Source organism: Prunus mume, linkage group LG2 (assembly GCF_029339155.1).
Source record: "Prunus mume cultivar Tortuosa linkage group LG2, ASM2933915v1, whole genome shotgun sequence".
Taxonomy (NCBI): Eukaryota; Viridiplantae; Streptophyta; class Magnoliopsida; order Rosales; family Rosaceae; genus Prunus; species Prunus mume.
The window spans coordinates 4,743,351-4,766,590 of record NC_142699.1 but is presented as its reverse complement, the minus strand read 5'-3'; the positions used below and the strand labels follow the sequence as shown (position 1 = coordinate 4,766,590).

Sequence of the window (23,240 nt, the reverse complement as noted above, 5' to 3'; positions counted from 1 at the left end):
GCAAAGTAAGCTGACGCGACAGCGCATGACCTGTTTCAAAGGCCATCCTCCTCCACATAAAAATAAAATTCCCTTCTATTTTTTCTTTTTGCAGCCTGACAAGTACTAAGAAGTAAACCCACTCCAACAAAAACCAAAAAAAAGAATTAAACCCACTCCAACAGAACCATTCACAAAAGGAAGTAAGATGCCACATTTTCTACTGTCACGATACAAAATCAACGGTGGATATCGCATTTATCAACTTCGAGTGCATCTGTCACTGTCGATTTGCTCAGGTTCCCTCCCCAAAAGACACCGTAAGTATTAAAAAAAAAAAAAACACAGAGAATAATAGAAAAAGGTATGTAATTGATTGTCCATAAAAGGGAAAAATTCAGTTTGAAATTCATTTTAATCCCTTCCTTCGTTGAACAGTTAGCCAGCAGGAGAAGCAGCCATTTCTCTCTCCCATTCTCTTAGTTTTTCTGAAAACACCAAAACTTCAGACCCGGAACCCCCCAAAAAGGTAAACATTAAATAAAGAGAGGAAAACCCAGAATTTTAATTAGTTAATTAATTGATTAATTAATGGTTTTTCCTCTTTCTCCTCCTCTTCTTCTTCTTCTTCTTCGTCTTCTTCTTCTTCTTCTTCTTCTTCTTCTTCTTCTTCTTCTTCTTTGTGCTTTGGTACTCTAGGCATGTTGCTGTGAACTTGTGACCTATTTTGTTTGGTGGGTTTTTCTGGGTTTTTTTTCTCTCACTTAGATCTGGGGGGCATTAAATGTTTAAAATTTAGAAGAAACCCAGGAAATGTTGTGTAGTTTTTGAGTGTATGAACATAATAATGTGAAAAGTGGTTTGTTTGAATTTTTTTGAAGGGGGGATGGTGAAGACGATGAGGAAGAAGATCAAGATCAAGAAGATTGACTACTTGCCTGCAAGGCAGGTGACCTTCTCAAAGAGGAGGAGAGGGATCTTCAAAAAAGCTGAGGAGCTATCTGTTCTGTGTGAATCTGAGGTGGCAGTTGTCATCTTTTCTGCTACTGGCAAGCTTTTTGATTATTCAAGCTCAAGGTACCAGCAACATACCTTATAATTCTTTTGACTTTTCCTTCCTTGAAAAAATAACTAATATGATGTCTCTGAAGTCTGACTTGTCTTCTCTCTGTATGGGTGAGAGGGAGAGAGAGATTCTAAGATTCAGTCATTTGGGTCCAAATATATTTGGAGAGAAGGGTGCCTTTATGGAAATATTTTTTCTTTCCTGAAATTCCATGGTTTGATATGAACTCTGGTCTAGAATGCAAAGAAAGAAAAAAAAAAAAAAAAAGAATCCAAAAGCTTCTAAAAAGAAGAGAGAGAGAGAGAGAGAGCGCTAGATATTGTTGTACTCTTTGCAAAGGAACTAGTTCGACGTTTACTACATTATCTATATACTTCAGGAAAGTGAAGTCTACTTTGATTAAGACAACGTCTAGGTAGGTGTCCCAATTTGAGAAATATTATTTTATTAGGAAATGTATAAAATTAATGGTTCCCTTATGAGAGACACGATATGTTAGACCATCAATCAAATCATACACTCAAACAAGAATGCGGATCGTGAATTCGACATAAAATAAAAGATAGTCGAGCTAGTAAGAGTATTATATAATTCGAGTATTATATGATTTGTAGTTTTCTTACTAGGGATAAAGTAATATGATGATGACTTTGGGAATTCATCATAGAAGCCTTGAAGACTTTCAGCAGGAATATGATTCCATGCTCTCAAGTAGTTCTCCCCGAGTAGGGCAATGGGTGGTGGAGCCATGACCTTTACATGTTTTTGCCATGACTGCATGCATGAGAGGAAGGAAAAAGAGGGAGGAGGGTGAGAATGAAATGTTAACTATGGAATAAGAATTTAAATATGGTCATGCTTCCTTTCATTTAACGAAATATAATTGCACATAGTAAGCACTGATAATTTGTATTAAAAAAACTAGAAATATATCACCTCACTAAGGTGGTCTTCTTTAACCCAAAATACTCTGCATAAAAAGATACCCTCACTAACGATGTTTTTTATTTATAAAAAAGTTATTATCTAAAAGACTTCTATTTGTTAGAGAGTGAATTCCGTTATTTAGATATTCTTATTTGTTAGAGAGGGCAAAACTACCTATAAGGCTATCGTGGGCTGTAGTCCAGCCTAGGTAGCTTTTTAAAGATATTTTTTTTAACCTATTGTAGTCCATGTTTAAAGAAAAACAAAATTAAACATGTATAGCCCTTCAACTTGTCATTCCCACTTGTGGTTGGGGCCCTCGTTTTGTGGTCTAATTTCACCACTATTTCTATGAATATGAAAATATTATTTTTCCAAAGTCTGTTTTGTGGTCTTCTTGACAATTTTCCCATTGTTATCATGTTAACCATTTTGTTGCGTTTGTTTTGTATTTTTTTTATACTAAACTTATTGGAAATTAGTTAATAGGGCTATGAACTAGGATTAAATGATTTAATGTTCTAGAAAAAATATATATAAATTGTAAGTTTAAAAATATCATTAGATTTTAAGCTAAAAATTTTAGTTAGCCCACTCTTCAAAAAATTCAGACTTCCGCCCTTAAAGGAGACTTTTAATTATTTGTGCAAGTAGGCAATTTCTAATTTGTTTCAATTGTAAATTTCATTTAAAGTTTTTTTTCTAGGTTTTCGGGCCTAATTGACATGTTATATGCAAAGGTACTACTAGTTTGTCCTTTTTTTTTTTTTAATGTCTCCATTTGAGCATTTGTACAAGTTACACTGTTATGACTCGTTTGGTACATCGGATTGTATTGAATAATTTCTGTTAGATAGTATTAATTTGTTTCGGATAAATAGTTTGACTAAGTTATATTGTGCTTGGTGCTGTTCTGGATAATATCGGATCAAACTATTTTTTTACAAAAAATTCTTTGATAATTTAAATGGAAATATAGACAATATAGATAATATAATTTGCATATATATATATATAATTAAGAAAAAAAGAGAATATATTGAAGCCCAACAAAAGCAGTCAAGAAGAGAATCAACAGCTAGCATTAGCAACACGAAAATAACCAGAAAACAACCCAACAAAAGACCAAAAGTAGGAAAAAAAAATACAGCAAGAAAAACGTAGCCACATGTATTGTTCTAATCGCTAACTTGGGATGATCATTTGATTATTGAGTTGGACATCTGGAGGAGATGAAATACACAGAAAAAAACACAAGAAAAACTCAGCAGCATGTATTAAGTTGGATACACAGCCGCATGATGGTTATTTGATTATTGAGTTGGATATACAGCCGCATGTATTGTTTCAATACAGCATGAAAAAAAACTTAAAAAAGGAAAAACTGATAACCTAATTTCCACACAGAGAGAGAGAGAGAGAGAGAGAGAGAGTATTTACTTATGTCCAAAGTCTAATACGGTGTACCAAACGAGCCCTTAAGAGTATCTGCAACCAAAACAAAAACCATTTACAACTTAGCCTTAGATTTTACTTTACATTTACATTATTTCCACAGAGAGAGAGAGAGAGAGAGAGAGAGTATTTACTTATGTCCAAAGTCTAATACGGTGTACCAAACGAGCCCTTAAGAGTATCTGCAACCAAAACAAAACAAAAATCATTTACAACTTAGCCTTAGATTTTACTTTATATTTACATTATTTTTCAAACTTTTCCAAGTTTCCTAGTAGAGTAATATTGGTCAAAATTTTCAAATTTTAAATAGGGTGTCGACCTTAATTGTAATTTAAAAGTTTGGAAAAGTATTGCTCTACTTGGTTCTATTATACTAAACTTTTAAAAGATTTATTAGTAGTAAAACGTTATATAGGTATTCTCGGAACTCCAAAGTCATACGTGAAGTTTAAACAATAATACAAAATTGTTTCAATCTTCATATATGTGTTCATGAAACTCATCCATTATTGTAGTTCAGTTTTAGGCTAAAAGTCACTTTTGGTTCCTATAGTTTATTACTTTTACCACAAAGGTCCCTGTGGTTTTAATTTTATTATTTTTGCCCATATGATTTCAATTTGAAGCAATTCAAGGACAATCCTTAATTTCGGTTACATGTAGAGGGGCAATTCGGTACACATTGTTTAAAAAAATCATTCCTTTTAAACTAAACAATATATATAAATATATATAGTTTTATTCATATTTTTATTTTTGAAACTCTAAGGGCTTGGCTAGCAAGGCCATGATAACACAACATATAGCATATGTTGTCTATTCTTAATCGTATCAAATTGTATATACTAACATTCTTAAGAACCTCAGCCACTTCCACTAACAAGATTCAAAGGATATTGCAATGAGGCCCACTCCTTATTATTTGACTTGAAATGGTCTCAGGTCGGTTTGCCTTGTGTTCTAAAATATCTCAGCTGCTTGGTCTTATATATAATAATTCTATAAAATAGATATTAAGGAATTCTATCAAAAGCAAGATGTCGTGCCATGCTTTATGGCTTAGCATTGAAGTTTTGTCAGTGAGAGAAGTTAGAGAATTTTAGTAATTTTATTGAAATACTCCTTAAAATTGGTCTCTTCTTGAAATAGTGATTTTATTTTAATAGAAGCGATAATATAAATTACTCTAAATTAATCTAATTTATGGGAAGGGGGATTCGAACTTGGGTGCAAGGTGGGTGGGCTCAGTTCATTGCCCTGGTCAACTAGCCTAACCAAAGTCAGCTGAAATAGTGTTAAAAAAAAAAAAAGGAAGCATAACATACAATAGTATGTACTATATACAAAAGAAAATAAACAGAAGTGTGTCTTTGTGTTTGTAAACCACAAATTTTTGATAAGGGGTTAATTATTTTCCCTTTTTTTGGTTTCTCATGTATGCTTTGTCACGTGTTAATTTGATCTTCTATGTCTACTAACTTAAACTTGTGAACATGCCAATTGGTTGTTTATTCTTTTTGTGTTGTGAAGTACAAAGAATGTTGTTGAAAGGTATAAAGCGCACACAAATGGTGTCGAAAAATCGGACGAACTGTCTGTTGAGCTGCAGGTAAATGAGTTCAATGGTTTACCTTTTCCATTTCCCCCCTTTAATTGTTCTGCAATTAATTGTAACATATTCTGTGATCTGCACTTTGGAGCTTCAAAATGTGTCTCTTTATCATCTGAGGTTCTGATTGTAAAACCTTTTGGTTTGAAAAAGTGAAAAAGGAAAAGAGCAGTCGTATACGAGTCTCAAGATCATAATAAAAGGCCAGAATTTGACCTTATCTCAAATTCTTGCAAATTGTATTGGCTGGTACTAAAGCCGTAAGCTTTCTGAGGGAGTTTGAGAACGATGTGGAATATGTTTCCTGCTCCTGGTAAACTATTGTCTAGAGTATTAGATTGACATCCGTGATTTTCTTTCATAAATGTAGTACCACGATTTTACTACTATATTTGGAGTGCAAATTCAACAAGTATGTCCTACATCACATGTTGTGTGTCTCTCTCAGTGTTGCTGAGATCCAAACCTTGAAACTTGTTTAATCTCTCCACAAAGGGTGCCCCAAACCTCTAGGCGGTGACAAACTCTCACTTTTTTGGTTGCATTTGAGGCTTATGTTCTTGTATGTTTAAGTAATTAATTTGATTCCATTTTCCAAAAAAAAAAAAAAAAATGTAATCCATTTTTTATAAGCTTTTCATGTGATAGACTGATTAGATTACCTAAACGATGGTTCCATTTCTCATTTTAGCTAGAAATTGAAAACCAGATCAGATTGAACAAGGAACTTGCGGAGAAGAGCCGCCAGCTGAGGTAATAATTTGTAAGATATATGTGGCTGTTTAGCTGGTATTATATCGTTTCATGTATCGATCTGCTGAAATTGGACTGTCTTGCAACAGGCAGATGAGAGGAGAGGATCTTGAAGAGCTGAATATTGATGAGTTGCAGAAGTTAGAACAACTGGTGGACGCAAGCCTTGGCCGTGTGATTGAAACTAAGGTCTGCCGTAGCTAATTTCTTTTCTAGTGAGCATGGTGCAAAGGCATTACTCTGTATTGCGGTTTAATGATCGAAACCGTTGGAGAAAGTTGGTTAATTGGTTTAAGACATTGAATTTGTGTTCCAATAAATAAACAACACAATGTCTCAAACAAACACTCAAATCATTACCATTTAATGAATTGGTGAAATATAGTCTCTGATATTGTTTTTTTTTTTTTTCTCTCGATGATTCTTGAATGAAAACCAAAATAATGAACCGTTGGAGCAATATAAAGTATGTCCCACAATTGTCCTTTGTTTGAAGAACTCCTTTGTACAAACAGGGTATTCTGAGTTGTCACTGAGGTTTTGAGTTGGTATTATAGCTGGTTTATTTTCTGTAAACTATAGGTGTATGCAGTTTGGGTTACATATAATATATGCAAATAAGCTATAAGATGTAAATGCAAATATTCCATTCCTTTTCAGGAAGAACTGATTATGAGTGAGATTATGGCACTTGAAAGAAAGGTTAGACGATTGATATACATACTCTGTAAATGAAAACAAATTTCAACTATTTACAATAATCAGGACTTTAACATCAATAATCATAACCAAGTTTTGCTCTTGTTTTCTCTTCCATTCACTGACATTAATTTCAGGGAGCTGAGCTGGTAGAAGCCAACAACCAGCTACGGCAGAGGGTAAGCAACTACCACAATCATGTACATATTTCTTCTTTCTTCTTTCTTTTCTTTATATTTTGTGTTTTTTGCATAGCAGATGGTGATGTTATCCAGAGGAAATATTGGACCTGGGCTTACGGAGCCGGAGAGGTTCATTAATAATATTGGAGATGGAGGAGAAGAAGGCATGTCATCTGAATCTGCCACAAATGCAACCATCAGCAGCTGCAGCAGTGGTCTCAGTCTCTCTCTTGAAGATGACTGCTCAGACGTCACTTTAGCTCTCAAACTGGGGTGAGCTAGCTACTTTTTCTTTGCTTTGCTAGATATTTGCTATTTATATATATAGTTTATTGTTTATATCTCTTTGCTTTTTAAGTTTGATCAGATCAAAGAAGACATGCTTGGTTTTTTTTTTTATGGTACTAAAAAGAATAAAGATTTTAGTACAAGCTATAGTCTAAACTATAGGGGAGAGGAATTTCTCACACTCAAAATTATGATTAGATCTGAGACTTTTGGTGCGCAAGTCAATGCCTTTTTCCACTGGACTAAGACCCATTGGTTTGTTTAGATTTATTTCTTGATTCTGGGTTTCGTTTTTAACTCTACCAAACCAAAATAATGGATTTTTAGGAAGGGGGAAAAAAAAAAAAAACCAAACTCATCGACAAAGTCAACATGAATTTCAGATAAATTGTACAAAGCCAGGTGCAATATGATTTTTTTTTTCTTCCCATCTGCTTCAATATTTGCAGTAATATGTTATAAGTGCTCATTTGGGCCTAACTATTTTCACCTCTTTACCACTTACCCTCCCAAGTCTTGGATTTTTAAAAATGTGTTTTTATAGAAAATAATGGATGGATTATTTGAATTAACGTCAGCATTGTTGCGTTGCATATAGGTCCAAATAAAACTATTTTAATCCATTTTATATAAAAGTAATAATAACTAACTTGCCCACATTTCTCTATCGAAAATACAGAAAGCTTCAATTACGAAATCCCAACACAGTGCTATTGAAAACATACGGGAGAAAATGTATTCCACGCTCTCTAAACTAAAATAGCATGACCTGCACAAGGCATATACAACTTGAAACATCTCCACCAATATATCTTGATGCGCAGTTGCATTTATGGTAGTTTAATTATCCTTCACCGTTTTAATAAATTTGCTTATCACTTTGTATTTTCTCTAAATTTCAGGCTTCCCTAATTTCTATGGTTAAGAAATGGTGAAAGATGAAAGTTTACTCTCCTTATAGCTAACCCTAATTTCCATGGTTAAGAAGTGGAGAAAGATGAAAGTTTACTCTCTTTATAGCTAAATAAAATTGAGGTATTGTAAGATATCAGTGATTGTTTGTCTTAACTCGATACAAGATTAAAAAATATTGAAGGGAGAGTTAACTTTGTGTTGTATCTAAACCTATGTATTGCATGCAGCCTAACATATTTCTCTATGACTCAAGTATTATATTTAGAACTTTGCATCAATGCAGCCTAATATATTACTTGATTATTTATATATATAAAAATTCAAAAGGTAAGTTTTGAAGGTAGTTACCCCTCATTTGTTGTGCCATTAACTCAAGTTTATATCAATTGTATATCAGTGCATAGGAAGTACTATTACTTTCTCCAATCAAAGAGATTTACTTGAGCGATCCTTCAAATAGACACCCATATAGGCCCCATTAGGCATTGTATTTCAATAATCCGAACTATCTAGTTTTTAGATATTCCCTCAAAGATCATCTTTGGAAAAATTCACTTGAATTCGAAACCAGTTGACCACTCAATTAAATGGTTGTTATTATAGTCTTTTCTTAAAACATTGTGTCTGTCTATTTTATTGTTCTCAATTAAATGTTTTAATGAAATTCAATTTGCATGATTTTTTGTAAAGATGATCTATGAATAAAGATTTGCAAAATAGACTGTTTAGATCGTTGATTTGTGTGTGTGTGTGTGTGTGTGTGTGTGTGTGTGTGAGGGATCCATTAATAGAATATGATTGATTTTATAGGACATAATTAGATATTGAAACAGTTTCCAATTTTTCTAATTCTTTGCGAGGATGATCTATAAGTGTAGATTAAATATATATATATATATATATTGGATTTAAGTGTTTTTTTAAGGGGTGAGCACAGTTCAGATTGGATCAATTTCACCTCAAAACAACGGCCGAATTAATTACAAAATAACAGCTTGGTTCGGTTCAATTTTGACAAAAGTCATGAAGAAAATCAAACCAAAGTAAACCAATTTAAGACGATTTGGTTTGGTAGGTTTGGGCCTAAGCCCAATTCTCTTTCATTTTGCATTTTTTTCAGTATTGTTACTCAATTACAATCAACAAATTCACCATATTTAAATCATCTTGAAGCTCAACATGTCATAAAACTTTAAATTTCAATTACTAATATAGCTTCAAATAGTCATATATAGTTATTACTTATTTAGAGTATTACACATATAAAATATAATATAAATAATAAATATACACATAAATAGTTCGGTTTGGTTTAGGCCGGTTTACAAAAATTCAAAACCAAACCAAACTAAACTGGTAATTACGATTTGGTTCTGCTAGATTAATGCCTACCTTTAGTTTTAGTAGAAATGATATTTGAATAAATATCTCAAAAATAGACAGTTTGATTTAGTAAAATACAATGCGTAATGGGCCCTAAAAAGGTGTCTCTCAAATAAGTTTATTGTGAAGCCATTGTAAACATTAAGAAAAGCAGGGAGGAATAGTGTAAAATACATGGCATTCAGCACGATAATAGCGTCTGAATGTCCGCATAAGAGAGAATATATATATATATATATATATATATACTTGCATCAACTACAGTAAACCACTAAACGTATAGGAGTTATTACATACTCATCCCAACCTTTAAAGACTCGTTTGACTGGTACTCCAACTTATAGAAACCCTACAATTGAGATCCTATGTTACCCAGTATGTTAGTAGATCCGTTAAATGCTGACGTGGCAAATTTAAATACTTTTTTTTTTCTTCCTGATTTGCACTCCACATAGGAAAAAAACAATTAAACTTTTTGTATTACCCTTTTTAGCAGAAAATTGTGTATTATTGTATAAACAATTTAAAAAGAGATTTTTTATTTTTAAAAATACACTAGCTCTGTCTGCTCCACCAACCCCCTATCTCTATCTTTATATTTACAACAGAAATCGTGGAAGCTTTAGTGGCTCTCTTGCGCATCGGTCTAGCATTCCTCACCGTCATGAGCCAAAACCTCGCCCTTAACACCACCGAGAAAGGCTTCTCCATCTCTGAAAACTTGAATCGAACTCCAAAAAAACAGGGCAACGATATGAGCAACAAATAACTATCGTCGATGAAGGATGCATTCACGCTCTCGTCATCGACAACAACGAGATGAACAACAAAGTACTATTTAGACTTTAACTTTACCGTACCGTGAATTTTACTGTTTTTGGACAAGAGGTGGAACTACAAGACTATTGGGACATTTTTGGACTTTTCAAAAAGTACAAGGACTATTTTACAATTACTTGGAACTTTAAGGACTTATAGGGACAAATTTGTAATTTGGATTAAGTTGAAGGACCAAAGTGCAATTAAAGACAATACAAAGGACTAAAGTGCAATTAAAATTTCTTATTATTTCTAAATATTGGATTGTGATTCAGTTGCTCAAGAGTGGCCAATTTGAGTTCGAAGGTGCAGATGGCAAGTCAGGCTTGAGCTTTGGATTCCAGGCAGGGGGACTCACTCCCGAACTTGTATTTTTGTGTATATATATGACATAGTAAATATTATTGTGTACGAAAGATACATTTTTTTTGGATACCATATTGTTTGGTTTTATTAATGCTTGGCTTTGAATTTCCAAAGTTTTGGAGGGTATATGCATGTGGGCATTATCCTCGACGACTTGATGGCAAATGGGGTATAGCGACTTCCCTGGGTTTCGATTCCCTAAACCTCCAGAGGGGCTACACAAACCGACTTTTCCAATATCCTACGTATGAGGTTTAGTCGAAGTAGCGTAGCCGGTAAATGGGCACTCTCACTATTGTACCAGGTAAGTTGGATATATTTTTATTTATGGTAAGGTTAGTTGGCCTTTAAGGATCGGTTGTCAGACAAGCAAATTATTGGTACTCGGAAAATGTTTGCCAAAGTCGTGTGAGCATGCCAACTGTTTTTGGATTCTATATTTATATGGAAAATGGTTTGTGTTGTGCATATTTTTTTCATTGTTTCTCTTGAACCCTACTATGTTGTTTCGCTATCTTTTGTCAAACCTGGCTAAGAGTCCTCCTGCTCGGTGATGAGAGTCTCAATTTACATATTTTTAATATAATTTTGGAGACTTTATGATATAAATTTGGCTTAATAAAGATAATTTCATTACCGTTACATTTTATTCTCACCAATTGAATTTATGAATTTTTTGTATTAAATTTGGTGAACTGATTAGGTGAATTTATCTTTTGTAGGAAGTTGGAAAGCCAAAAGATGAAGATATATATTTGTCCAAGTTCAAGCAAAGTGTGAAGAGAATTTTTGGCATATTTTATGGAAGAATTGATTGTGGGATTATTGTGATTATAAAGAGAAGTAACGAGGGATAAGAGAAGACAAATCCATTAAAGCTAAAGAGCCTATTTCATGTCATTCATACCATTTAACGCCCATTACCTTACCATTATTTCTTTTCCACCGACTCTCTACCATCAACACATGTTTAATCCAATTAATCTCTCACTTAAAACCCTTTATTACCCATTATGATTGTATTAACTTTCTACTCACGACTACTATAAATCACGAATCAACTTATTTGGCAAGGGCACCACTACGACATATTCCTTTGTAATGAGTTGCTAGAACTAAAGGAAATGTTCTTTGAGTAAGTTTGTGAATTGTTCTTTAATCCAATATACGTTATGAATTACTAAATTTTTTTATTTTTGGTTGTTCAATATTTTCATATCCTTTTATTTTGATTGATGATAAGTGCTACTATCTTTTCCTGAGTTCAATTATATTTTTCTCATTGTTAAGAACTAACTTGGCATGCTTTTAAATTATATAATTAGATATTAAGCAATTCCATTTTCTGAACAATCATTAATAAAAGATAACATTGACAAATTTAATTGGTTTTAATTTCTTTAGCTTCCCAATTAAATTTTCTCAATGATACTTTTAATCAAGTTATAATTTGTAATAAAGAGCATGAAACATATTTTGCTTAAAAAATTGAACCTTGATGCCTTAGCATTTCCATTATTGGTATTTCATTTTTAGACTCAATATCTACAACACTCAAATCAAATTACTTTTCTATTTGGCTTGTCACTTGTATTTCGGTACTTTTAATTATTTGTTTGTGTGCAGACATTTGCCTACCTGCTCATTGAGGATATGATACTTGGACTTCTTAAAATATATGAGTATTATACCATAGTTTTTCTTAAAATAATAAAATATGGAGGGTCCTCAAATATAGCCCTGCATTGCTGGAGATTGAAAAATTTAGCCTTACACTATTCTTTAAAAAATAAATATTTTGAAGGGCTAAAATTATAATCGTGGACTACATTTAGCCCTATGACTGGAGATGGTCTAAGAGCATTTCCACCTATTGTCCATGACAAAAGACAAGGGGAAGCAAATGATGTTACTATACATAAATAGTGCATGTCCTAGCCATTTTTTTGTTGGTTTCCACCCATTGCCATGACAACCTAAAGATAACCACTATTCACATGAGATATGAGAAGATGAATTTGTATAGAGTTTTGGTGTGAGAAGTGAAGAATATGGTTAGGTATTTATTAAAAAAGAATTTATGATATTTTGGGTTTTTGGATTTTTTTTTTTGGGTATATTTTTTGTTATTTAAATGGCTTATTATCACAAAACGTCAGTAAGGTTTAAAACTATCAGATTGTATCCTTAATTTTTTTTTGTGTCATTCGTGGTCCTCAAGGTTAGTATGTGTGATCACAAATGGTCCCTGCCGTTATGTTCCGTCAAAAACTCCTTTAGTTTGCTGATGTGGCATATATATATATATATATATATCACAAAACATCCCTAAGGTTCACACACCTATTACAAATGGTCTATACAAATTTTTACATTTTTTTAATTTAAAATACATAAATTTTTTGTTTTCTTTTTAAAATTTTATGAATTTTAAATATGTGACACTATATTATTGTTGATGTGTATGCCATATCAACAAACTAATAGAGTTTTTAAAAAAAATTTAAAATTCATAAAATTTACAAATGGAAAAAACTAAGGGTTTAGGGTTCATAAATGGTCCTCAAGATTAAAATCCTTTTATAAAAGGTTTTTTCATTCATAAATAATTTTAAAAAGAAAATCAAAATTTTATGAATTTTTAATGAAAAATTTTAAAAAAATTTGTAAGGACCATTTGTGATAAGTATGTGAACCTCAGGGATGTTTTGATATATATATATATATATGCCACGTCAAGAAACTAACTGAGGTTTTGATGAACCTAATGGTAGGGATTATTTGTAATCGCACATACTAACCTTGAGGACCACGAGTGACAAAAAAAAATTAAGAATGCAAAATGATAGTTTTGTAAACCTTATGCACGTTTTGTGATAATAAGCCTATTTAAATTAACTATTGACGTCACAATGACATTAGTATTAGATCAACTTGTCCATGCAGCAGCCCAAGTAATCTCGCCTTTGGGTTTGCCCAAATTGGTGGAGCCCATCTCTTGTCCTGACAAAAATAGGGTGCTGGAAACACCAATAGGGGCTGGGGGCCTCTTGACTGGGCTGGAGCCTCACGATGGAAGTGCTCAAACCTGAGCATAGTAAAGATAAAGCCTAGTGTCGCTTGGTGGGTTCAATCAAATGACACGACAAGGCAGGACCTGTATCATAGGCCATCCTCCTCCACATAAAAATAAAATAAAACTCCCTTCTTCTTTTTTCTTTTGTAGCCTGACACGTAATAAAAGCTGTTGTTTTTCTATAAAAAGGAAAAATTCAATTTGGAATTCAATTTTAATCCTTTACTTTCTTTTACAAAAGCCAGCCAGCGGCAGCAGCCATTTCTCTCTCTCTCTTTCTCTTAGTTTTTCTGGACACACCAAAACTTCAGACCTGAAACCTCTCAACGAAGGTAAACATTAATCAAAGGGAGGAAAACCCAGAATTTAATTAATTGATGGTTTTCCCTCTTTCTCCTCTTCTTCTTCTTCTTCTTCTTCTTCTTCTTCCTCATCTTCTTCTTCTTTGTGCTTTGGTACTCTAGGCATGTTGTTGTGAACTCGTGACCTATTTTGGTTGGTGGGTTTTTCTGGGTTTTGTTCACTCAGATCTGGGGGCCATTGAATGTTTAAAATTGAGAAGAAACCCAGAAAATATTGTGTAGTTTTTTAGTGTATGGAACATAATATATGTGAAAAGTGGTTGGTTTGAATTTTTTTTGAAGGGGGGATTTTGAAGATGATGAGGAAGAAGATCAAGATCAAGAAGATTGATTGCTTGCCTGCAAGGCAGGTGACTTTCTCAAAGAGGAGAAGAGGGATCTTCAAGAAAGCTGCAGAGCTATCTGTTCTGTGTGAATCTAAGGTGGCAGTTGTCATATTTTCTGCTACTGGCAAGCTTTTTGATTATTCAAGCTCAAGGTACCAACAACATACCTTATAATTCTTTTGACTTTTCCTTCCTTGAAAAAATAACCGATATGATGTCACTGAAGTCTGACTTGTCCTCTCTGTGTGGGTGAGAGAGGGAGAGAGAGAGATTCTAAGATTCAGCCATTTGGGTCAAAATATATTTGGAGGAGAAGGGTACCTTTATGGAAATATTTTTCTTTCCTGAAATTCCATGGTTTGATTTGAACTGTGGTCTAGAATGCAAAGAAAAATAAAAAGAGGAGAATGAAAAAGAAGAAGAAGAGAGAGAGAGAGACCGTATTTCAAAGGGACTATTTCGAGGATTACTACCTTATACTTCAGGAAAGTAAAGTTTACTATTGATTAAGACATCTGCTAGCTAGGTGTCCCCAGTTTGAGAAACATTATTTTATTAGGAAATGATTGAAACCTTAAATTTAATTGTTCCCTTACCAGAGACACAGGATGTTAGACCATCAATCAAATCATACACTTAAACAAGAATACATATCGCCAATTCTAAATTCACAGTCTGACAACATAAAATAATAGATAGTCTATCTAGTAAGAGAGTATTTTACACTTTACCCCATATATGTATATATACACACATATGGTAAAGATGGTGGTGGGTTGTGTCCGAAAATGTGTCCTTCATTCTCCCCACCTAAACCAAAAAATGCCAATAAATTAATGTGGTTGCAATTTGCTAGGTTACAAAAATTGAATTATATGATTTGTAGTTTTCTTACTAGGAATAAAGTGATATGATGATAACTAGGGAATTCATCATTGAAGTGTTGAAGACTTTCAGCAGGAATATGCATCCTTGCTCTCAAGTACGGGAAAGAATTTCATGAAATGGGGATAACATTATTTTGTTATCCCCGGCTAATAAAGTTATGACGCGCGTGATCATACTTTCACATGGCATACTATTATTGGCCAGGAATAGCAAAACAGTGTTATTCTCGTTGCAACTAAGTTTTTCTCCACAAGTAGGGCAATGGGTGGTGGAGCTATGACCAGAACATGTTTTTGCCATGAATACATGCAAGATCGTGTTAAAACCTACTTTCATAATCAGATTTGCATGCATGAGTGGAAGGAAAGGGAGAGAGGGTGAGAATGAAATGTTAACTATGGAATAAGAGTTTAAATAAGGTCATGCATCCTTTCAGTTAACAAAATTAATTGCGCATAGTAATCGCTGATAATTTATATTAAATATTAACAAAAACTAGAAATACCACCTCTAAATGTCTATTGTGTGGAATTAACGATTTTTTTAATATATAAAAAGTTATTATAAGCGGCCTTTTTATATATAAAAAAAGATTTGAGACAAATGGAGGTCTCAGTTAAATATTAATGGCAATTTGTAATTAATTTCAATTGTTAATTTCATTTAAAAGATATTTTTCTAGGTTTCCGGGGCCTAACTGACATGTTATATGCAAAGCTACTTCTAGTTCGTCTACTTTCTCTCTCTCTCTCTCTCTCTCTCTCTCTCTCTATATATATATATATATATACATATATAAGTTTCTCTAAATTGCAGTCCGTGTTTCCATTTGAGCATATGTACAAGTTACTCTGTTTCCATACAGAGTACTTGCAACCAAAACAAAAACCATAAAACGACTTCACTGTAATTAATATACACTGAAACTAAAGAAGAATAGAAGTGTAGTTCTTTAGCCTTAAGATTTTACTTTATTTTTCCAACTTTTCCAAGAAGGGCAAATATTGGTCCAAATTTTTCCAATTATAAATAGTGTGTCGACCTTAACTGTAATTGAGAAGTTTAGAAAAATATTCCTCTACTTGGTTATGTTAATCAATAATACAAAATTGTTTCAGATTTCATTTATGTGTTCATGAAACTCATCCATTGTTATAGTTTTGTTTTAAGATTTTTTGTTCATATTTTTATTTTTGAAACTCCCAAGGGCTTGGAGAGGTCATGTTAACACAAGATATAGCATATGTTTCTATTCCTAGTCGTAGCAAATTGTATAAACTAACATGCTTAAGAACCTTAGCCACTTTCACTATGTTTTCTTCCATAGGAGATCATTCCTCTTCCCTATTTAGTAGGTTCACCGCTTCATAGTAGATCATCTTCTTCCCATTTTAGTAGGGTTTTCCAAGGGCATGTTCTCTGGAACCACTAGAGAGCGCCCAACGGTTGCTTTTGTCAAGGTTTGGTTGCAAAACTGCAACGTAGCTTTGCCAAATTTAGAATCCACATTGTGTAACGAGATATTATAATTATCTCCTTAGTCTTTCTCCTCCTAGTAATAAGGTAAACTCCTTGGTCATCTTCAGTTTAAACAAGCGCTTCATCAAATACTGTTGTTGCATTACACATGGCTTTCTCATACATCTCGGATAGAGTCATCATCAATGCATAAGTTGTCTCGACGCCTCACTTCATTCGTAAGCCTCAATTGGATAGCTGCAAAGGCCATACCATCAAGCTCATCCCATTCCTCTTGTTCCATGTCCTTAGGTTTTTTTTATATGTTTTTTTAAAGATAAAGGAACATAGAGTTTCTTGAGATTGAGGTAATTCTCGATGTGAGAACTCCGAAGCAAGAAATCTCTACCATCAAACTTGTCTACTTTCTTCTCAACATTGTCGACGCTCATTGTTCCCACATAAAATACCAAGTTCTTATACCAGTTGTTAGGAAATCTCTCTCTTGATTCCACGAAAGAACAAGTGTGAAACAATATAAACACGATCAAGAAAGACAAAAGTAAACAAAAACACTAGACAAGAATTTGTTGACGAGATTCACTCAATATGAACTACGCTCCCAGGTTGATAAAGATTCACTATATAAGTGGAAGGGAAGAACAAAATTAATGTATATGGATGGGTTGAGAATCTTGTGTTGCCAAGTTAGGCATGATACAACCAAAAGGTATTTGGATGGGCAAGCGCCAATTGTGGTGGACAAGAAAACGAGTTACCGACATAGCTCGTTTCGTTATACCTAAGTATGAGCATGATGCGCTTTGCAAGTTATGGACAATTTTTTAGGGAGAGCTAAGCATTGTTGATATGGAAATCCATCTAATATTGTTCAAATTAGTTGTGGTAGAATATTAGACAGATTAAACATTTAGAGCGTGGAATGATTTCTTTGCCATATTTGAGGTTAAACGCGTGGAGTACTTTGTTTTGGATATAAGTATACACGGAAAAATTGTTTAGTTAAAGAAAGAATATTACGAAAAATGTATAAATTATGAAATAATATAATTGTAAAAATCCTTATGAGTTAGGATCCTGATTCACAAGGGTGCAAAATGCATTTGACCCTGAATTTTTTCCATTACGTTGGCATATATGGCCTAGTAGATTCAACCATCCACTGACTAAAAAGAGGACAACCAAAGATAACATGATTCAAAGCATATTGCAATGAGGTCCAGAGTTGATGTGAGAGGAACTGTGACTAAGACTTTTGGGGCCCACTCCTTATTAGTGACTTGATATGGTCTCACGTCGGTTTCCATTGTGTTGTAAAATATCTCAGCTACTTGACGTTTTTATTTGCACAACCAAACCAAGCAATAAAGCCAGCCAGGCAGCAGCCAGCAAACAGCTTAACGTTCTCATTGTGTATGCAACAAGACCACATCTCAAATTAAATGTTAACTTGATTTCAAAATCTAAAAATCTTACTTGTGATGATGGAATTAACTCTTGGTTGATGGGGGTCAGATTATTTTTTCCTTGGGAAGGGTGGGGTAAATTGGTTCCTCTGTTTTTCAGTGTTGATGTTATTTGTTGTAATAAATTCTACCAGTTAGCTTATTTCATGCATGTCAAAACTGGTTTGGTTATTGTTGATGTAATTTTTTGTAATAAATTTTAATGAAATAGGCAATACATACATTACACTTGCTTTCTTTTCAGATGATTGGTTTTCTATGGTGTTGCCCTTTTTTGGCTCTGCTGTTTGCACTCTGCATTATAATTGAAAATGAAATTATGGGTTTGCATTGTGATTGGAAACCAAATTCCATAACAAGAAGTTATGAATTGTTTTGCAGTTGGCCTAATTAATGGTGGTGGGTTGTTGGGGGTTAAGTTGTAAAAGAATGCTAATTCTGGTGGCTGGTTATGCTTGTTAAAGAAACTTAAGTATGAAAAGCAAGATGCCATGCCATCATGCTTTATGGCTTAGCATTGAAGTTATGTCAGTGACCGAAGTTAGAGAATTTTAGTATGAAAAAATTACAGATTATTATAATCCTGAATACTCCTTAAAATTGGTCTCTTCTTGAAATAGTGTGTGTTTTTTAATACAAGTGATAATCTAAATTAATCAAATCTACGGGTAGGGGGATTCAAACTTGGGTGCAAGGGAGGTGGGCTCACTGCCCTGACCAACTGCCCAATTAGTGCTTCTTAAAGGGAAGCATACCATATAATAGCATATACAAAAGAAAATAAACAGAAGTGTGTCTTTGTGTTTGCAAACCAGAGTTTTTCATAAGGGGTTAATTATTTTCCTTTTCTTTTCTCAGCATGCTTTGTTACATGTATTAATTTGATCTTCTATGTCTACTTACACTAGTGAACATGCCAATTGATTGTTTTTTCCTTTTGTGTTGTGAAGTATCAAGGATGTTATTGAAAGCTACAAAGCGCACAAAAATGGTGTCAAAAAATCGGACGAACCGTCTGTTGAGCTACAGGTAAATGAGTTCAATGTTTTACCTTTTCCATTTCCCCCTTTAATTGTTCTGCAATTAATTGTAACATATTCTGTGATCTGTACTTTGGAGCATCAAAATGTATGTCTTTAGCATCTGAAGGTTCTGATTGTTTGAACATAAATACAAAAGACCAGTATTATTTTCTGTTACATGTTGGACTTATGTATATGCATTCAGGGCCTCTTGGAATAAATATATGTAGGTGGCGTTGGTAAGTCCATTTCTAGTAGGGCCAAGTCATAGTCTGGTTTGAGAATACAATGGAGCCTATCCACCATCAGTCAATCAGATTTCTAGTAGGGCCAAGTCATAGGCAAGATGCTCTTGACCACTTGATTTATAAACTCATTGTTTTTCAAGCTGTATTTGTGGCAGAATGCGCAGCCAATTTGAATTTCTTATGATTTCTTCAAAACTCCAGATAGTTAAGTTGGAGAATGCTATTGAATCGATATTACAGTCTCCTAGAGTATTACAGTGTGCTATTGGAATCTAAAAACCTTTTGGTTTGAAAAAGTAAAAAAGGAAAAGAACAGTCATATACAAGTCTCAAGATCATAATAAAAAGGCCTGAATATTGGTAGGTTCCCCAGTAAATCTGTAATTCATAGAAATCAATGAAATTGTGGTTGCCTTCGAAATTTTGATGGAGTTCCCTTTGGAAATCTAGCTTATTATGTCCAAATCCAACTATAGAGATTGATTACAACTCCCTAGGTTTTAAACTTAACTCAGTGCAACAAAAGTTCTTTTCCCCACTTTCTTGATCTTATCTCAAATTCTTGCAAGTTGTATTGGCTGGTATAAGATCTGAGGGAGTTTGAGAACGATGTGGAATATGTTTCCTGCTCCTGGTAAACTATTGTCTAGAGTACTGAATTGACATGAGTGATTTCCTTTCATAAATGTAGTACACAATTTTACTACCATATTTGGAATGCAATTTTGACAATACAAACAGTTTTTCTTTAGATTTGTTACCAGACCCGATATCTTAGCATAGCTCTGCCCTTGCCTGGAACACAGTTTGGAATGCACCAGAGATGAGGAAACTCTCAAATTTTATTGCTAAGCTAAGATATGATAAGATAATGAATACGATTTCCATAAGGTGGTTTACTGACAAGAAAAGAATGTTAGAATCATAAACTTAATCTTACCAAGAAAAAAAATATCCTACTGATTCCAAATCTAGAAACAAACAATAAATTCATATAATCTTGTTGAAAACCATTTTTCATAAAAGTTTCTCAAGCAACCCGAAAATTCCAACTTTACGCCTTTTCTATTTCATCTAGCACCATAAATGATACTGAAGCACAATTTTTCCTTCATATGCAATTTCTTGCTAACTTTGAGCGGCTTTCCCTTCTTTAATTTTTCCCACTTCAACTGACCCCTATCTTGTCCTTCATCACATGTTGTGTGTCTCTCTTAGTGTTTCTGAGATCCACACCTTGAAACTTGTTTAATCTCTCCACGAAGGTGCCTCAAACCTGAAACTCTCACTTTGTTGGTTGCATTTGAGGCTTAGGCTCATATAGAACCCTAATTTCGTTAGCTACCTAAATCCTCACTTTGTTGGTTGCTTCAGCACCAAAAACTCTAAACACGTGTAGAGAAACTCCAAATTTGGAGCCACTTAGCTCAAGACTAAGATGAATACTTAGGTCAAAATTTCATTAAACTCCATATCTTTATAGACGAAGTTGAGTTTGATGGCTTTTTTAACTAATAGATAGACTGGAGTGGATAAGAAATATGTTTCTTTCCAGCTAGAGATTATGTTTTGGTGCTCAATTTAATCAGTACAAGTTCTTTTTCCATTTGCCTTAATCTAATTTTGAATTGCTCTGCAAGTTGGGTTTGTCGCTATTAATTAAATCTCTTAAGCGTTTCTAAGGTATTAATGGCTAGGACAAATTGTAAATCCATGTTCTTGTATGTTAAAGTAATTCATTTGATTCCATTTTCAAAATAAATAAATAAAATGTAATCCTTTTATTTTCCCATCATGTTGTCTCATTGTTTCTTTTTGGGGCTTATGTTTATAAGCTTTTCATGTAGCAGAGACAGATTAGATTACCTTAATGATTGTTTCATTTCTCATTTTAGCTAGAGAATGAAAATCACATCGGATTGAGCAAGGAACTGGAGGAGAAGAGCCATCAGCTGAGGCAATAATTTGTTAATTCATGAACTTGTAAGATATATGTGGGTTTTTAGCTGGTATTATATCGTTTGATGTATCTGCTGAAATTGGAGTGGCTTGCAACAGGCAGATGAAAGCAGAGGATCTTGAAGAGCTGAATTTTGATGAGTTGCAGAAGTTAGAACAACTGGTGGACACAAGCCTTAGCCGTGTGATTGAAACAAAGGTCTGCCGTCGCTAATTTCTTTTCTAGTAAGCATGGTGCAAAGGCATTACTCTGTATTGTAATTGTTCTTGTTATTGAAACTGGGTTGTCCCTGATGTTTTGAGTTGCTATTATAGCTGCTTACATATGTGCAAATAAACTATACGATGTAAATGTAAATATTCCATTGCTTTTCAGGAAGAACTGAGAATGAGTGAGATTATGGCACTTGAAAGAAAGGTGAGACGATTGATATACGTACTCTGTAATCCAAAACAAATTTCAACTATTTACAATAATCAGGACTTAAAAAAAATACATATATAAATTGACATCAATGATCATAACCGAGTTTGGCTTTGGTTCTCTCTTTCATGCACTGGCTATAATTTCAGGGAGCTGAGCTGGTAGAAGCCAACAACCAGCTAAAGCAGACGGTAAGCAACTTCCACAATCATGTGCATATTTCTTCCATATGTATGTTTTTTTTATTTGTTTTTCAAGAGGAAGAGTTCTCTTAATAAAAGATGGGTTGATCTTTTTTTCTTTTGTAATTTTTTGCATAGCAGATGGTGATGTTATCCGGAGGAAATACTGGACCTACGCTTATGGATCCGGAGAGGTTGAATGATAATGTCGGAGGTGGAGGAGAAGAAGAAGGCATGTCATCTGAATCTGCTATCTCCACCACCTGCAACAGTGCTCTCAGTCTCTCCCTTGGAGATGACTCCGACGACGTCACTTTATCTCTCGAACTGGGGTGAGCTAGCCTACTTTTGCTTTGCTATATGTTTGCTATTTATATACATATCTGTACATGTATTTATTTATGTTGTATATATCTCTTTGCTTTTTAAGTTTGATAAGATGAGAATTCAGAGAAGATATGTTTGCTTTGTTTAGAAAAAATTAATACTAGGGTGTCGTGTCGTGTAACAAAAGATATTTTCCCTTCCTGGTGCGGAGAGAAGATATGTTTTTCTTTACTTGTCAACTTGATTCTGCGTTTCATTTTTAACGCTAGCAAACCAAAGCGTTGGATTTTTTGTCGACAATATTTTTTTATTATAGAAATGTCAAGTCATCATGAATTTCAGATACTTGTACAAAGCCAGGTGCACGATGATAGGTTTTATTCCCATCTGCTTCAGTATGGCGGAAGTGCTGATTTGGGCCCAAAGTTTTGGGCTTACTTCGATTGAATATGTTTTAGGGGTTTGTAGAGCAAGTTTCTTTTGAGGTGTCTTTGGGGCCATTTCATTTTTGTGCTTATCTAAATTGAAAGACGTTTGTGACTTTCTTTATTTTAAACAATTTTATATAAAAGCTTCAATTGCGGGATCCCAACATAGGAGAGAAAATGTATTCCAGTCTCCCTCGACTAAAATAGCATAACCTGCACGAGGCATATACAACTTAAAACATCTTCCCCAACATATCTTGATGCGCAGTTGCATTCATGGTATATTAATTATCCTTCACCATTTTAATAAATTTGCTTATCATTTTACTATGAATTTCAGGCTTCCTTAATTTCTCTGGTTAAGAAGTGGAGAACGATGGAAGTTTACTCTCCTTGTAGCTAAATAAAGAAAGTCGAGGTATTATACGATGTCAGTGATTGTGTGTGTTATCTCGACTTTGTGTTGTATCCAAACCCGTGTATTACGTGCAGCCTGACAAATTGCTCTTTGACTTGTATTGTATTTAGAACTTTGTATCAATGTAGTCTGCATGGAGACTCTTGTGGATTTTGTATTGCTTGGATTATCAATGTCACAGCACAGGATAA

General features: G+C 33.8%; 2 protein-coding genes across 5 annotated transcripts; both read left to right on the top strand.

The window, feature by feature from the left end:
• The first annotated feature begins 350 nt into the window (after positions 1 to 350).
• On the top strand, positions 351 to 8,154 carry LOC103319500 (MADS-box protein JOINTLESS-like). 3 transcript variants are annotated; one of them, XM_008221048.3, is made up of 9 exons: positions 351 to 508; positions 861 to 1,056; positions 4,961 to 5,039; positions 5,731 to 5,792; positions 5,882 to 5,981; positions 6,453 to 6,494; positions 6,629 to 6,670; positions 6,750 to 6,946; positions 7,864 to 8,154. In XM_008221048.3, the coding sequence occupies exons 2-9, from the start codon at positions 866 to 868 to the stop codon at positions 7,871 to 7,873; spliced, it is 723 nt and encodes a 240-aa protein (XP_008219270.2). In that variant the 5' UTR covers positions 351 to 508; positions 861 to 865; the 3' UTR covers positions 7,874 to 8,154.
• A 5,566-nt stretch (positions 8,155 to 13,720) lies between these two features.
• On the top strand, positions 13,721 to 23,206 carry LOC103319501 (MADS-box protein JOINTLESS-like). 2 transcript variants are annotated; one of them, XM_008221049.3, is made up of 9 exons: positions 13,721 to 13,852; positions 14,165 to 14,360; positions 18,992 to 19,070; positions 21,207 to 21,268; positions 21,370 to 21,469; positions 21,647 to 21,688; positions 21,844 to 21,885; positions 22,018 to 22,208; positions 22,972 to 23,206. In XM_008221049.3, the coding sequence occupies exons 2-9, from the start codon at positions 14,179 to 14,181 to the stop codon at positions 22,979 to 22,981; spliced, it is 708 nt and encodes a 235-aa protein (XP_008219271.1). In that variant the 5' UTR covers positions 13,721 to 13,852; positions 14,165 to 14,178; the 3' UTR covers positions 22,982 to 23,206. The 2 variants fall into 2 exon arrangements, with proteins under 2 accessions (XP_008219271.1, NP_001280195.1); NM_001293266.1 differs by lacking the exon at positions 13,721 to 13,852 and having other exon boundaries at positions 14,179 to 14,360; positions 21,207 to 21,271; positions 22,021 to 22,208; positions 22,972 to 22,981.
• Positions 23,207 to 23,240: the final 34 nt, after the last annotated feature.

Excerpts from the sequence above, each read along its gene's own strand:
- LOC103319500 (XM_008221048.3), top strand. The coding sequence starts at position 866 with ATGGTGAAGACGATGAGGAAGAAGATCAAGATCAAGAAGATTGACTAC. Across the intron at positions 5,040-5,730 it reads AACTGTCTGTTGAGCTGCAG|CTAGAAATTGAAAACCAGAT; the intron begins GTAAATGAGTTC and ends TTCTCATTTTAG. Across the intron at positions 5,793-5,881 it reads GAGAAGAGCCGCCAGCTGAG|GCAGATGAGAGGAGAGGATC; the intron begins GTAATAATTTGT and ends GTCTTGCAACAG.
- LOC103319501 (XM_008221049.3), top strand. The coding sequence starts at position 14,179 with ATGATGAGGAAGAAGATCAAGATCAAGAAGATTGATTGCTTGCCTGCA. Across the intron at positions 21,269-21,369 it reads GAGAAGAGCCATCAGCTGAG|GCAGATGAAAGCAGAGGATC; the intron begins GCAATAATTTGT and ends GGCTTGCAACAG. Across the intron at positions 21,470-21,646 it reads GCCGTGTGATTGAAACAAAG|GAAGAACTGAGAATGAGTGA; the intron begins GTCTGCCGTCGC and ends ATTGCTTTTCAG.